This window comes from Apteryx rowi, unplaced genomic scaffold, assembly GCF_003343035.1.
Source record: "Apteryx rowi isolate R43461 unplaced genomic scaffold, aptRow1 scaffold_381, whole genome shotgun sequence".
NCBI lineage: Eukaryota > Metazoa > Chordata > Aves > Apterygiformes > Apterygidae > Apteryx > Apteryx rowi.
Window position 1 is genome coordinate 749,358 of NW_020450319.1, and position 12,271 is coordinate 761,628.

Consider the following 12,271-nt stretch of genomic DNA (forward strand, 5'->3'; position numbering starts at 1 on the left):
AGTAAGGGCACACTCGGGCCAAATCACTTTTGGCAGAGTCTTTCTACAGTACTACGTCACACCCTGATTTCGCAATCTATATCCAGTGCTGCCAAACAGAGAGTAATGCTTCATTTAATCCACACCCTTGTATAATTTGGCTGAGAGTACTTCCTTTACCCTGAAGGCACAGCATACACCAATTTCAAGTAAATATAAATGGTGTTCTTTTGATAAAGTTTTTGGAATCTTCAAAGATTGCTGTTATTGTGCTCTGTATTCAGTGTAATTTTTAGTGAAATATTTTAATTAACTTGCCTAGAAGAAACATGAAGAAGAACATATAAGAAAGGAACACGTGTATCTTTGATCTCAGTATAAACAATTCTAGCAAGTTGAACTAGAAAATACAAACTCTTTGACATTTATAACATCTTATCAATCAGATATAGTAAACTGGATAAGCAAGCTTTTAAAATAGAAGAACTAGATTGTCATTAATGTTAATGGTTTTGTCTCTGTGTCTTTACTACTCTGTTGGAACATTTCTGTGGTTAGATGAGCCTATTTATACATCTTTTGTTTTCAAATTAAAAATTCATTTTACTATTCATTTATAAACATAAACACTAAGCTCTTCTAGCTTAGAACAAGGTCCTGTATTTGTGCCTTGGGCCAGAACTCTGACACAGGCAATTGGTGCTGGCGGCACAGCACGAGAGGGCCACAGAGCTCTATGGAAGGTCTGCATCTTTCCCTTCAGCATCGCCTGAATGGCAAAAGAGCCAAAGTGAGGATACAGTCCTGTCTTAGTACTCTAACTTCTGTTTACTGAAAAGGTCAGGTATAAGGTAGAGCATCCTGGAGATGGCTCTAGTGACTGAAGAGAAACACTAAGATCAAGGAACTACGTACAAAGGTTGGCTGCGGGTGACAAGTGAGTCTTCATAATTTATTTGCACTGAAGGAAGTGAGACACTATACTGAAGTACCTTGCCTTCATAATGCAAATGGTATAGCAAAATAGGTTACAAAGGAACCAGAGATGCATATGCAAGATCCTGTAATGGGTGTTTAAAAGAAAAATAACCTTGAGAAAAGTATTTTAGGTTAAAGTTTTCAATTTTTCTATCCCATTACAAACATCAAAAGAAGTTCAAAAACTTATCTTTCTTTTCTTACTCTCTTCTCTCTTATACTTTTCCCCAAAGTGAAAGGTGAGAGATAAGAATACCTTAAAATGAATGATCATTTTCCCCCATTTCCCCCCTCAGTGGAGAACCCATTCAAACTAACACACATAATCACAGAATCACAGAATGTTTGAGGTTGGAAGAGACCTCTGAAGATCATCTAGGCCAACCCCTCTGCTCAAGCAGGGTCACCTGGAGCACATTGCACAGGATCCTGTCCAGACGGCTTTTGAATAGCTCCAAGGATGGAGACTCCATGACMCCTCTGGGCAACCTGTAAAGAAGTTTTTCCTCATGTTCAGATGGAACTTCCTGCATTTCAGTTTGTGCCCATTGCCTCCCATCCTGTCGCTGGGCACCACTGAAAAGAGTCTGGCCCCATCCTCTTGACACCCTCCCTTCAGATACTTATACACATTGATAAGATCTCCCCTCCATCTTCTCTTCTCCAGGCTGAACAGGCCCAGCTCTCTCAGCCTTTCCTCGTAGGAGACATGCTCCCGTCCCTTCAGTATCTTAGTAGCCCTTCGCTGGACTTGTTCCAGTAGCTCCATGTGTCTCTTGTATCGGGGAGCCCAGAACTGGACACAGTACTCCAGATGCGGCCTCACCAGGGCTGAGTAGAGGGAGAAGATTACCTCTCCCGACCTGTGATATCTATGACATGCAATGCTCTTCCTAATGCAGCCCAAGATACCGTTGGTCTCCAACTAACATTTGTGACGCTGATCACAACCCTCTGAGCTCTGCCATTCAGCCAGTTCTCAATCCACCTCACTGTCCACTCATCTAAACCACACTTCCTGAGCTTGTCTATGAGGATGTTATGGGAGACAGTGTCAAAAGCCTTGCTGAAGTCAAGGTAGACAACATCCACTGCTCTCCCCTCATCTACCCAGCCAGTCATTCCATCATAGAAGGCTATCAGATTGGTTAAGCATGATTTCCCCTTGGTGAAGCCATGCTGACTACTCCTGATCACCTTCTTATCCTTCACATGTTTAAAGATGGAGCCAGGATGAGCTGTTCCATCACCTTTCCAGGGATGCAGGTGAGGCTGACTGGCCTGTAGTTCCCTGGGTCCTCCTTCTTGCCCTTTTTGAAGACTGGAGTGACATTGGCTTTCTTCCAGTCCACAGCCACATCTCCTATTCTCCATGACCTTTCAAAGATGATTGAAAGTGGCCTAGCAATAACATCCGCCAGCTCCCTCAGGGTTCATCCCATCAGGGCCCATGGACTTGTGGATGTCAAGCTTGCCTGAATGATCTCTAACCTGATCCTCCTCCACCAAGGGAACATCTTCCTTTCTCCAGGGTCTGGGATTCCTGAGGGCCAGGCTTAGCCGTAAAGACTGAAGCAAAGACATTCAGTATCTCTGTCTTCCCTGCATCCTCTGTCAACAGGGCCCCTGCCCCATTCAGTAGCAGGCCCACATTTTCCCTAGTCTTCCTTTTGTTACTGATGTATTTAAAGAAGCCCTTCTTGCTGTCCTTGACATACCTTGCCACATTAAACTCCAAATGGGCCTTGGTCTTCCTAGTCCCATCCCTGCATACTTGGACAACGTCCCTATATTTGTCCCAAGTGGCCTGTCCTTGCTTCCACCTTCTGTACACTTCCTTCTTCTGGTTGAGTTTTGCCAGGAGCTCCTTGTTCATCCATGCAGGTCTCCTGCCTCCTTTGCTCAACTTCTTGCTTATTGCAATGCACTATTCTTGAGCTTGGAGGAACTGAGCCTTGAATATTAACCAGCTCTCTTGGACCCCTCCTCCTTCTAGGGCCCTRTCCCATGGGATTCTTCCAAGAAGGTCCCTGAAGAGGCCAAAGTTTGCTCTCCTGGAGTCCAGGATTGTGATCCTACTTTCAGCCCTGCTTCCTCCTCGCAGGATCCTGAACTCCACAATTTCATGGTCACTGCAGCCAAGGCGACCTTCACATCTCCAACCAGTCCTTCTTTGTTTGTTAGTATAAGGTCCAGCAGCACACCTCTCCTTGTTGGCTCCTTCATCACCTGTGTCAGAAAGTTATCATCAGTGCTCTCCAGCAGCTTCCTGGATTGCTCGTGCCTTGCTGTGTTGTTCCTCCAGCAGAGGAGGGTGGTTAAAGTCCCCCATGAGAATCAGGGCCTGTGATCGTAAGGCTACTTCCAGTTGTCTGCAGAAGGCCTCATCTACTTCTTCTTCCTGATCAGTTGGCCTGCAGCAAACACCCCCAACAGTGTCACCCATGTTAGTCTGCTCCTTAGTCCTTACCCATAAGCTCTTGACCCGCTCATCATCCACATCTAGGCAGAGCTCCATACATTCCAGGTGCTCTCTAACATAAAGAGCGACTCCCCCACCTTGCCTTCCTGGCTTGTTCTTCCTAAAGAACATGCAGCCATCCATGGCAGCATTCCAGTCATGCAAGCCATCCCACCATGTCTCTGTAATCGCAATGAGATCATAGCCCTGCGACTGCACACAGATCTCTAATTCCTCCTGTTTATTTCCCATGCTACGTGTATTCGTGTACAGGCACTTAGGGCACTTCAGAGAGGTATTCGAGCATGCTGATTTCCAAGGAGGGGTGCAAGAGGTTTCTTCATAGTCTTGTCTTGTAGCTACTTCCTTAGCTGCATGCAACTGTTGGAGGTATTCCCCACTTGAGCCCTGTTTTGCTGACTGCATGGTCTCTATAACTTTCCTCTTCTCTCATCTTTCCTAGTTTAAAGCCCTCCTTACCAGGTTGGCCAGCCTGCTGGCAAAGAACATGTGTGCCCCGTTTAGTGAGGTGGATCTCATTTCTCCCATTCCATTGTCAATCTTCAGACAGGGTCCCATGGTCACAGAAACTAAAACCCTGTTGCCGATACCAGCTGCACAGTCACTTGTTTACTTGTTTACTTGCAGTATCCATCTACTCCTCCTCCTATCCTTTCCCCTCACTTGCAAGACCGAGGAGAAAATGACCTGGGCCCTCGGATCCCTGACTACCATCCCCAGGGCTCTGTAATCCTACTGATGATACTTTCCAAGTTGCCCTTGGAAATTTTAAACCTAATGCTCTTCTGCTTTTAGTCAAAATACTTTTAACTGAAGTCAGTGTAGATAAGTCAGTTCATACCTGCTGAAGATCTGATTTATTTGCTTAGCAGGTACTTCATCTCAGTTCTTTCACCCTCTTTTGAAAAATAAAGAGAAATTCTGACTATTGGATTTAAAACTTAACCCCTTATGGTAATTTCTCTGTGAATATGCAATGCTTTATAGTTAAAATCTACTCTTGTAATGAATGTGAAGATATTATCTAAGATACCTTACTTATTAGGAGAAAAAAAAACAGAATAATATAAACAAAAACCTAGGAACTAAAACAAAAGTATATTCACTTTATAAAGGGCTAGTCATCTGTTCTTTCTCTTAACAGTTTTCTAATATTATTTATATCCAAACTGAGGGGAAAATGTAATCCAATTTCCAAAAGAAGGAAAACATGCACAGTTAGTCCAGAGTTAGAAGCAATTCAATTTTAAAAATTAAAGCAAAATGTGAATTTCCCTCCCTCAGGTTTATGGATCACTGTAAAATTTATATCAAATTATTTTGACACTTGTATCTTCTAAGTGCTCTATTTCCATGATAATTCAAGTTGCATGAACTGCTGTAAATTGCTGTGTCTAAAATTCTGCAAAGTTGCAATTAGATACCTGTAATAGTAATAAAAATATAAAAATAATAAAAAGTCAATTCATGTTTTTACATAATGAATACAAAATAAAAGACAGTTAATGGGCAAAATTTTGAAAGTTAGAACCAATTTGCCATTAGAGTAATTAAATGAAGATGCCACACTTCCAAAAAATTCTAGCACCTTAAAAACGTGAGCTGTTAGGTATCTTGCGCTTTTGGGAATCTAGTAAATTAATTTAAATGAGAGGGGAGTTCTCCTGAAAATTTTTACAAAGTCAAGTTTATAAAAAAATATATCAGGCAGGATCAGTTCTTCAAATGTATGACAGAGCAAGAAAAGAAAATTGCATAAAAACATAGAAACATAACTGAAAAGTAAGAGAAGTTCTGGGCATAGATTTTTTTCATCTCAACGTACATCCACTCTTTTTAAATATATGAGCTAATCTAGTAAAAGAACCTGTCCTTCTGCAAGCTTTCTTCTCACATATTCTTAGACCATTCTCTATTTCAGCATGACCACTATAGGACAAAGTGTTCCAAATTTATACACAAAGGAATTTTTTTTAAATGAGATTAAACCCAAAATGGCTAGCAGAATACTAATTAAAGATTTTCACCACTAAATTGCCTAATAAAATGAAGGCTATTATCGCAGTTCCACAGTGAACAAGAAGTTCACAGCTCTCCGTCTGTAGTAGTAAGGACAAATAAGAAGAGATCAGAACACTGGATAAAATCAAAACTACTAAAACTCTTTTGTGCAGGCATCATAATTTCATTTCATTCTTTTATTAATCAGTATCACAACCCCCCCCCCCAGCAGACTCACCAATATTAATGAATTTGTAAGAGTGCCTTATACTAAACATTACCTACCTCCCCTTTGTAAGCATTTCAATGAAAAAAAGTAATGAAAATTAGCTTCCATCATTACCTGTCACTTCCTAGCATCTTGCACTACTCTCAGACCATTTTCAAGCAAGTGCATGGTATTGAATCACTCTTATGTATGTATTTGACCACATTATGCTCCTGTCCCAATGTTAAGAAAGTGCAAGGCTGAAAAGAAACATCTCAAAATGACTCAAAAGTTCTCTCAGCTGAAATTAGACATTATGGCAAACCGCTACACCATTTCTATAGCTCCAATCTGTACAGCTCTGCAGGCTTAACTGCTTTCCCCACTACATCAAATCTAAATGAAACTGTTGGGTGAGCTAGTGAGGCAACACAAATTCAAGCTCAACAGGGAATGGATATACCCAGATTTTTCAAGACAAAATTGAGAGATCTTTTCTTATCTTTACCTTCTCCTTTACACACATGCATATAAAAACACATATAACCCAACAAAGCTATCTCTCTTAAAAGATGAATTGGAAGAGATTTCACTCCTATTTTGGTAAAATACAGTATTTGCAGTACTACACTAGGATCAAAAAATAAAAATGGATGTATTCAGTGATCTGCATGCTGTTCAATTCACTTGCATGAATCAGGTCCCAGTAAACAGGTTTATCCAACTGGCACTCCCACAAAAAAAAAAAAAAAAAGATCCCTCAGGGTCAGTATTATATAACTTCAGTACAGCAGTGTGGGAAGGCCTGCAATGCTGCTGGCCATACTACGTGCTTTCTCTTAGTCATCTGTCTGCCAAATAATTCTTTTAGCCACCTTTGAAAACCTCACCAACCTGTATCCAAACATAGACAACCATATGCTACAAATACTGTATTTCATGTTATACTTGGAATATATACACCATATATACTCACAGCCTTCAGTTAATACATATGCTGTCATGTCTTTCAATATTTTAACTCGTAAACCTCTTTAGGATATTTTATCACTGTTCATTTTCAAAGTAAGCTATTCTAATAGTAAAACCGATAAAATTCAATTGTTCATTTGATACAAGACATTTTCAATTACAGTTTGTATAACAAGTTTTGGGTTTTTTTTCCTACAGTTTCTAAATAACAAGAGATTCAAAGGATTAGGCCACAAGGAACTGGCTTTCTACACGCTCCTCTGTGACTAGCACAATATTTTGTTAGTAGCTTTCCTCCAGTCTCTCTCAGTCCACAAAGGAGAAGATCTAGTCAGGGAAAAGAGCCGCATATGACCTAATATATATATATCTAATATATAACATACATGATCTAATTATCCTAAACAGGCTTAACTGGGCTCTAGATAGCCAAGAACAACTTGGAGTATCCCCCATCCCACCAAAATTGTGCTGAAACTCAAGCTGATACAAGTACTGGGGAGCTTCAAAGGTAATATAAAATCATCTTTGCTTTCATTACCTCTCAAGGAGTGTAGCTTGCTGTGCACAAGTGAGTTCTAGCAGAAGATCCTATATTTCTATGCAATTRCTAAGACAACAAGCAAAAATTTATCTGATTTGTAAATTGACTGAATGGTGTTGGTCACTCTCTGTTAAGCTGTAATATCTTAATTCTAACACAAGAAACATAGTAATTGAGCTTCACTGTATCTTTTTAAAGTTCGTGTATCATAAGAATCAATGTTCAGTTGTAACACTGCCAACTCCAAATATTCAAAATAATGAATCAGATCCATTCCCCCAAATATGAACTTATTTTTAAAAGTAAGTTTAGACCTTTTTTATGTAGGGGACTTTTAAGCCATTGGGACTAATGTTTATTCAAACAGTCCATATAGAAAGCTGTTAGAATGTTATCTTTCGTTAACAACTGAATGTTAAATTCTCATGTAACCACCCAAACTCAGGACAAATTAGGCACAACAACTTTGATAATCAAGTCACAACACTCTTTTCTACCCAGGAAACCCATGAAATTGCACTAACTCTTATCTACACGTAATGTTAGTAGAATATTATAAAGTAAATATCTTCAAAATAAAGATTTGTCAAAATAAAGACCGATTTAAGTCCTCCATGGATTATCACAGCAGTACAAAAGATAGATATTATAGTGACGGGGAGGCTACACAAAACATTGAAAAAAGTTGCTGCAAACCTAATAGTACTGCAATAATCAATGATACTAACAAACATATGAGGGTTTAATTTTTGACAATGTTTCTGCAGTATCTCTGCAGAAATGTGAATTTTGTAACTTGAAGTATCTCCTTTTTCTCCTAAGAAAAAGAAAACAATGTTTTAAGAGTATTTAGCTGATGCATAAATACTTTTGATAATTTTGATATACTACTTTTGATTTCGCTGTTTGCTTGAGACTGAAAAAAGGATCTTTAAATAGTCTATCAAATATATTGGAGGACTGAAGTGCAATACTCAGTTTTGTTAATATGTTCAAAGACTGAGAAAGAGTCCTTTGAAACTTTCACTTTATATAGGTGAAAACACCTTTGACTGTCAGTTGCGTTAATGGATAGAAACCTTCTAATTGTTCTCAACCTTGCCAAAGTGTTGTGTTTTTTGTTTTTGAGATTTTTTTTTAAGATACAAGAACCATCACGTTCCTAGCACATATGTAATTAATTTTAAGAGCAAGTTTAATTACCTGGCTTTATTGAAGTGAAAATTTTAGTGAAAAACTCTGTGCAATATTTATAGCCAAACTTCAACCTCCCATACAGTTATAACTATTAGAGTCACTGCTAATTATAACTATTTGAAACCTAAAATTTATTTTAGAACACTTGCCCTGAACTTAGTGGTAGTTACTGAATTCAAAAGTGACTGCTGAATAAAGCCTAAAAAAGTGGGCCAATTCTTTCATGTCATGCCACAGATCTGCAAAACAGTATGTGAGACTGCAAGGAGGTGATTTCACTGTGCAAAGACGCTTACAATCTTAGTGAGGAAGGCAATAGGAAAAAATAAAAACAGTGCAGATTTTAATGTTTCTCAGAGAACAGATAAATGAAAGCTGGAGCTTTTGTTACTTCCTCATTTGTTTAAAAAATAACAACCAGGAAATGGGTAATCCTGAAAGAAGGTACAAAGATGAGAACGTGAGAAGGAAAAGACAGGAATGGTTGAGAGAGTACTGGATCATGCTCAGTGCAGTGCTGCAGAGCAGTGCCGCAGGATGGATATGATAAAATCAACACAAACACGAGCAAAAGCAGAGCTTATACAGCACAAGGAAGATAAAATTTCAATTGTGACTACAAAAGACAGGCATTAGACAAATTTTCTTAAAAAAACTAAACAGTGCCAGAAATTTAAACATTACATATTTTTAGGAGAGATTCCCTAAAATTTACTAAACATTCCAGCAAGAATAAAGTAATTTGCTGTATATAGAACAAGTAGAAATCTGAGGAGACTCAAAGCTAGGATAAGACTTCATAAGACTTCAAGAATACGAATTACAAAAGACGAGACTTAGAGGAGGTGATTTTCTCCAAAAACACACATCTAGCAATCTTTGCAAACCACTGAGAGAGCTATCAGCTATTTCAGCTGCAGCATTACTGAGGCACAAACACAAGAAACACAAGAAAATCTGATATGGAAAAACAAATTACAGTCCTGCAGAAAAGGTCCGATTGACAGGCTATCAGGATGATCACTAAGAAAACCTATGTTCCATGCCTTCTTCTCAAATTTAACAAGATCTTTGTGAGAGAACAGCATAGAAGATTAGTTTTCTTAAATTTAAATTAATTTTGTTAAATTTAAGGAAATCTCTCTAATGAAATGCACAGAATTTAACATACAAGAAACAAGCTGATCTGCATGTCTTGTATCTGCTTTGTGGTACCTACTTCAGTAGTAATGATTTGTGAAAATCAATGACTTTTTTTTCTCTCTTATAATATTGATCTTCCAGTAATTCTAACCATACTCATGACAAAACTCATAATACACCTGTTGCACAGCACTCTACAGCATTCAGGGGAGAGCAGTTATGTTGTTTATCTTGATTTTAGCAAAGCTTTCAACACTGTCTCCCATAACATTCTCATAGATAAACTGATTAAATATGGACTGGATAAATAGAGAGTGAGGTGGATTGAAAACTGTCTGAACTGCAGGGCTCAGAGGGTTGTAATCACTGGCATGAAATCTAGCTGGAGGCCAGTCACTAGTGCTATACTCCAGGGCTCAATATTGGGGCCAGTAATGCTTAACATCTTCATTAATGACCTGGATGAAGGGACGGAATGCACCCTCAGCAAGTTTGCTGATGATACAAAGCTGGGAGGAGTGGCTGATAAATCAAATGATTGCGCTGATATTCAGAGGGACCTTGACAGGCTGGAGAAATGGATTGACAGGAATATCATGAAGTTCAACAGAGGGAAATGAGAAGTCCTGCACCTGGGGAAGAAAAACTCCATGCACCAGTGCAGGCTGGGAACCATCTGGCTGGAAAACAGCTTTGCAGAAAAGGACCTGGGAGTTCTGGTAAACAAGTTGAACATGAGCCAGCAACGTGTCCCTGTGGCAAAGGCAGCCAAGAACCTCCTGGCCTGCATTAGGAAGAACCAGGCTGAGGGAAGTGATTCTTCCGCTCTATACAGCACTGGTGAGACCACAACTGGTGTCCAGTGTTCAGTTCTGGACTCCCCAGGACAAGAGAGACATGGATATACTGGAATGAGTGCAGAGAAAGGCCACTGAGATGATTAAGAGGTTAGAGCATCTGACATTTTAGGGGAGACAGAGACGTGGGACTGTTCTGCCTGGAGAAGAGAAGGCTCAGAGGGATCTTATCTATATGTATAAATACCTGATGGGGGGGAGTAAAGACGACAGAGCCAGACTCTTCCAGTGGTGCCCAGTGAAAGGCCAAGAGGCAATGGGCACAAACTGAAATAAAAGAAATTCCATTTAAACATAAGAAAAAAAACTTTTACTGTGAGGGTGGTCGAACACTAAAACACGTTGCCCATAGAGGCTGCGGAGCTTCTGTCCATGGAGATACTCAAAACCTGACTGGACAACAGCCCTGAGCAACCTGCTCTATGTGACCCTGCTGTGAGCAGAGGGTTTGGACTAGACCATTTCTAGAGGTGCCTTCCCATCTCAATGATTCTGTGATTCTACGATCTTAACTTCACTTTCACATAAAGGATGTTCTGTGCTTGGGGAAAAGTGCTGAAGCACTGTATTTGCTGGTTAAATAATGAATGATTTAATTTATAACAAAGCAAGCTAGGATGCCTAAGCAACACATGCAAAACTCAAGATTAAAGACAAAAGAATATAACTGAAGAAATTCTTTAAAGAAACAATACAAGATACACTATGGAATTACATTAGTTACAATTAGAACTTAGAGATGTGATAGTCTAACACAATCCTGCTGCGGTGATCACGAAATGACCAATCTTGAGGGAAGTGAGGAAGGCAAGTATCAGAACAAAGCTTAAAGAGCTTCAGGAAAGCAGACCTTGGCTTGTTTAGGAAACTGGGAGGGAGGATCCCATGGAAACTGTCCTGAAGGATAGAGGAGTTCAATAAAAGATGGTTGATCTTCAAGGACAACCTCCTCAAAGCACAAGACTGGTCCATCCCAATGTGCAAGAAAATGAGTGGGTATGGCAAAAGGCCAGCTTGGCTGACCAAGGAGCTCCTGACTGAGCTCAAATGTTAAAAAGGCAGTACGCAGAAAGTGGAAGCATGGACACTACCCAAAAGGAATCCAGAAGCATTACTGGGCATGCAGGAATGGAATTAGGGAGGCCAAAGCTTGGCTAGAGTTGAAACTGGTGGGGGATATGATGGGCAACAAGAAGATCATGGAAGATCAAGGAACATGAGAGCCTGATGCCAATGTGGCAGATCAAGTGACAAAGCAGATGAAGAGGCTGAGGTATTCGGTGACACCTTTGCCTCAGTCTTTACTGGCAATGTCTGCTCTCAGTCCTTTTCCTGTGTGTGTTGCAGCAAAGTTTGGAGGAGTGAGATACTACCTGTGGTAGTAGGAGGAGGAGCATGCTAGGGACTACTTAAGTGAACTGGACACACACAAGCTTATGGGACTTAACAGGATGCAGCCAAAGGTGCTTAGGGAGTTGGCTGGCATCACTGCAAGGCCATTCTGCAGTATCTTTCGAAGACCTGAGATTCCTGATGCCTGGATTAAGGCAAAAGTTACACTCCTTGTATTAAAAAAAAAAAAAAAAAAAAAAAGGTGTGTGGTGGGAAAGAAGGTAAATCCAGGAAACTACAGGTTGGTCAGCCTCACCTCCATCTTCGGAAAGACTACAGAGCCCGTCCTCATGTCATGGAAACCATTTCTAGACATAAGAAAGTGGCTGGAAATAGTGTATTTATCAAGCACAAATTGCACCAGCCTAATCTGATTGCCTTCTGTGACAAAATGGCTGACTCCGCAGATGAGGTGAAAGCAGTGAATACTTTCTTTGACCTTCAGAAGGCTTTTATCAGTCTCCCAGAGCATTCTTGTAGCCATATTGGGAAAATATGACCTGGATGGCTGGACTAAA

The 12,271-nt window shown here is 40.0% G+C and overlaps 1 protein-coding gene across 15 annotated transcripts in view; it reads right to left on the minus strand.

Moving 5' to 3' along the window:
* Positions 1 to 12,271, minus strand: part of AHI1 (Abelson helper integration site 1) — a 129,090-nt gene that overhangs the window by 60,228 nt on the left and 56,591 nt on the right. The window contains exon 20 of one of the 15 annotated variants that reach the window (XM_026074214.1): positions 3,160 to 3,371. The exons of 13 other annotated variants lie outside the window; for them this stretch is intronic. In XM_026074214.1, the coding sequence (XP_025929999.1) occupies positions 3,346 to 3,371 (26 nt within the window). In that variant the 3' untranslated portion in view covers positions 3,160 to 3,345. One more of the 15 variants, XM_026074215.1, reaches the window with a different exon arrangement.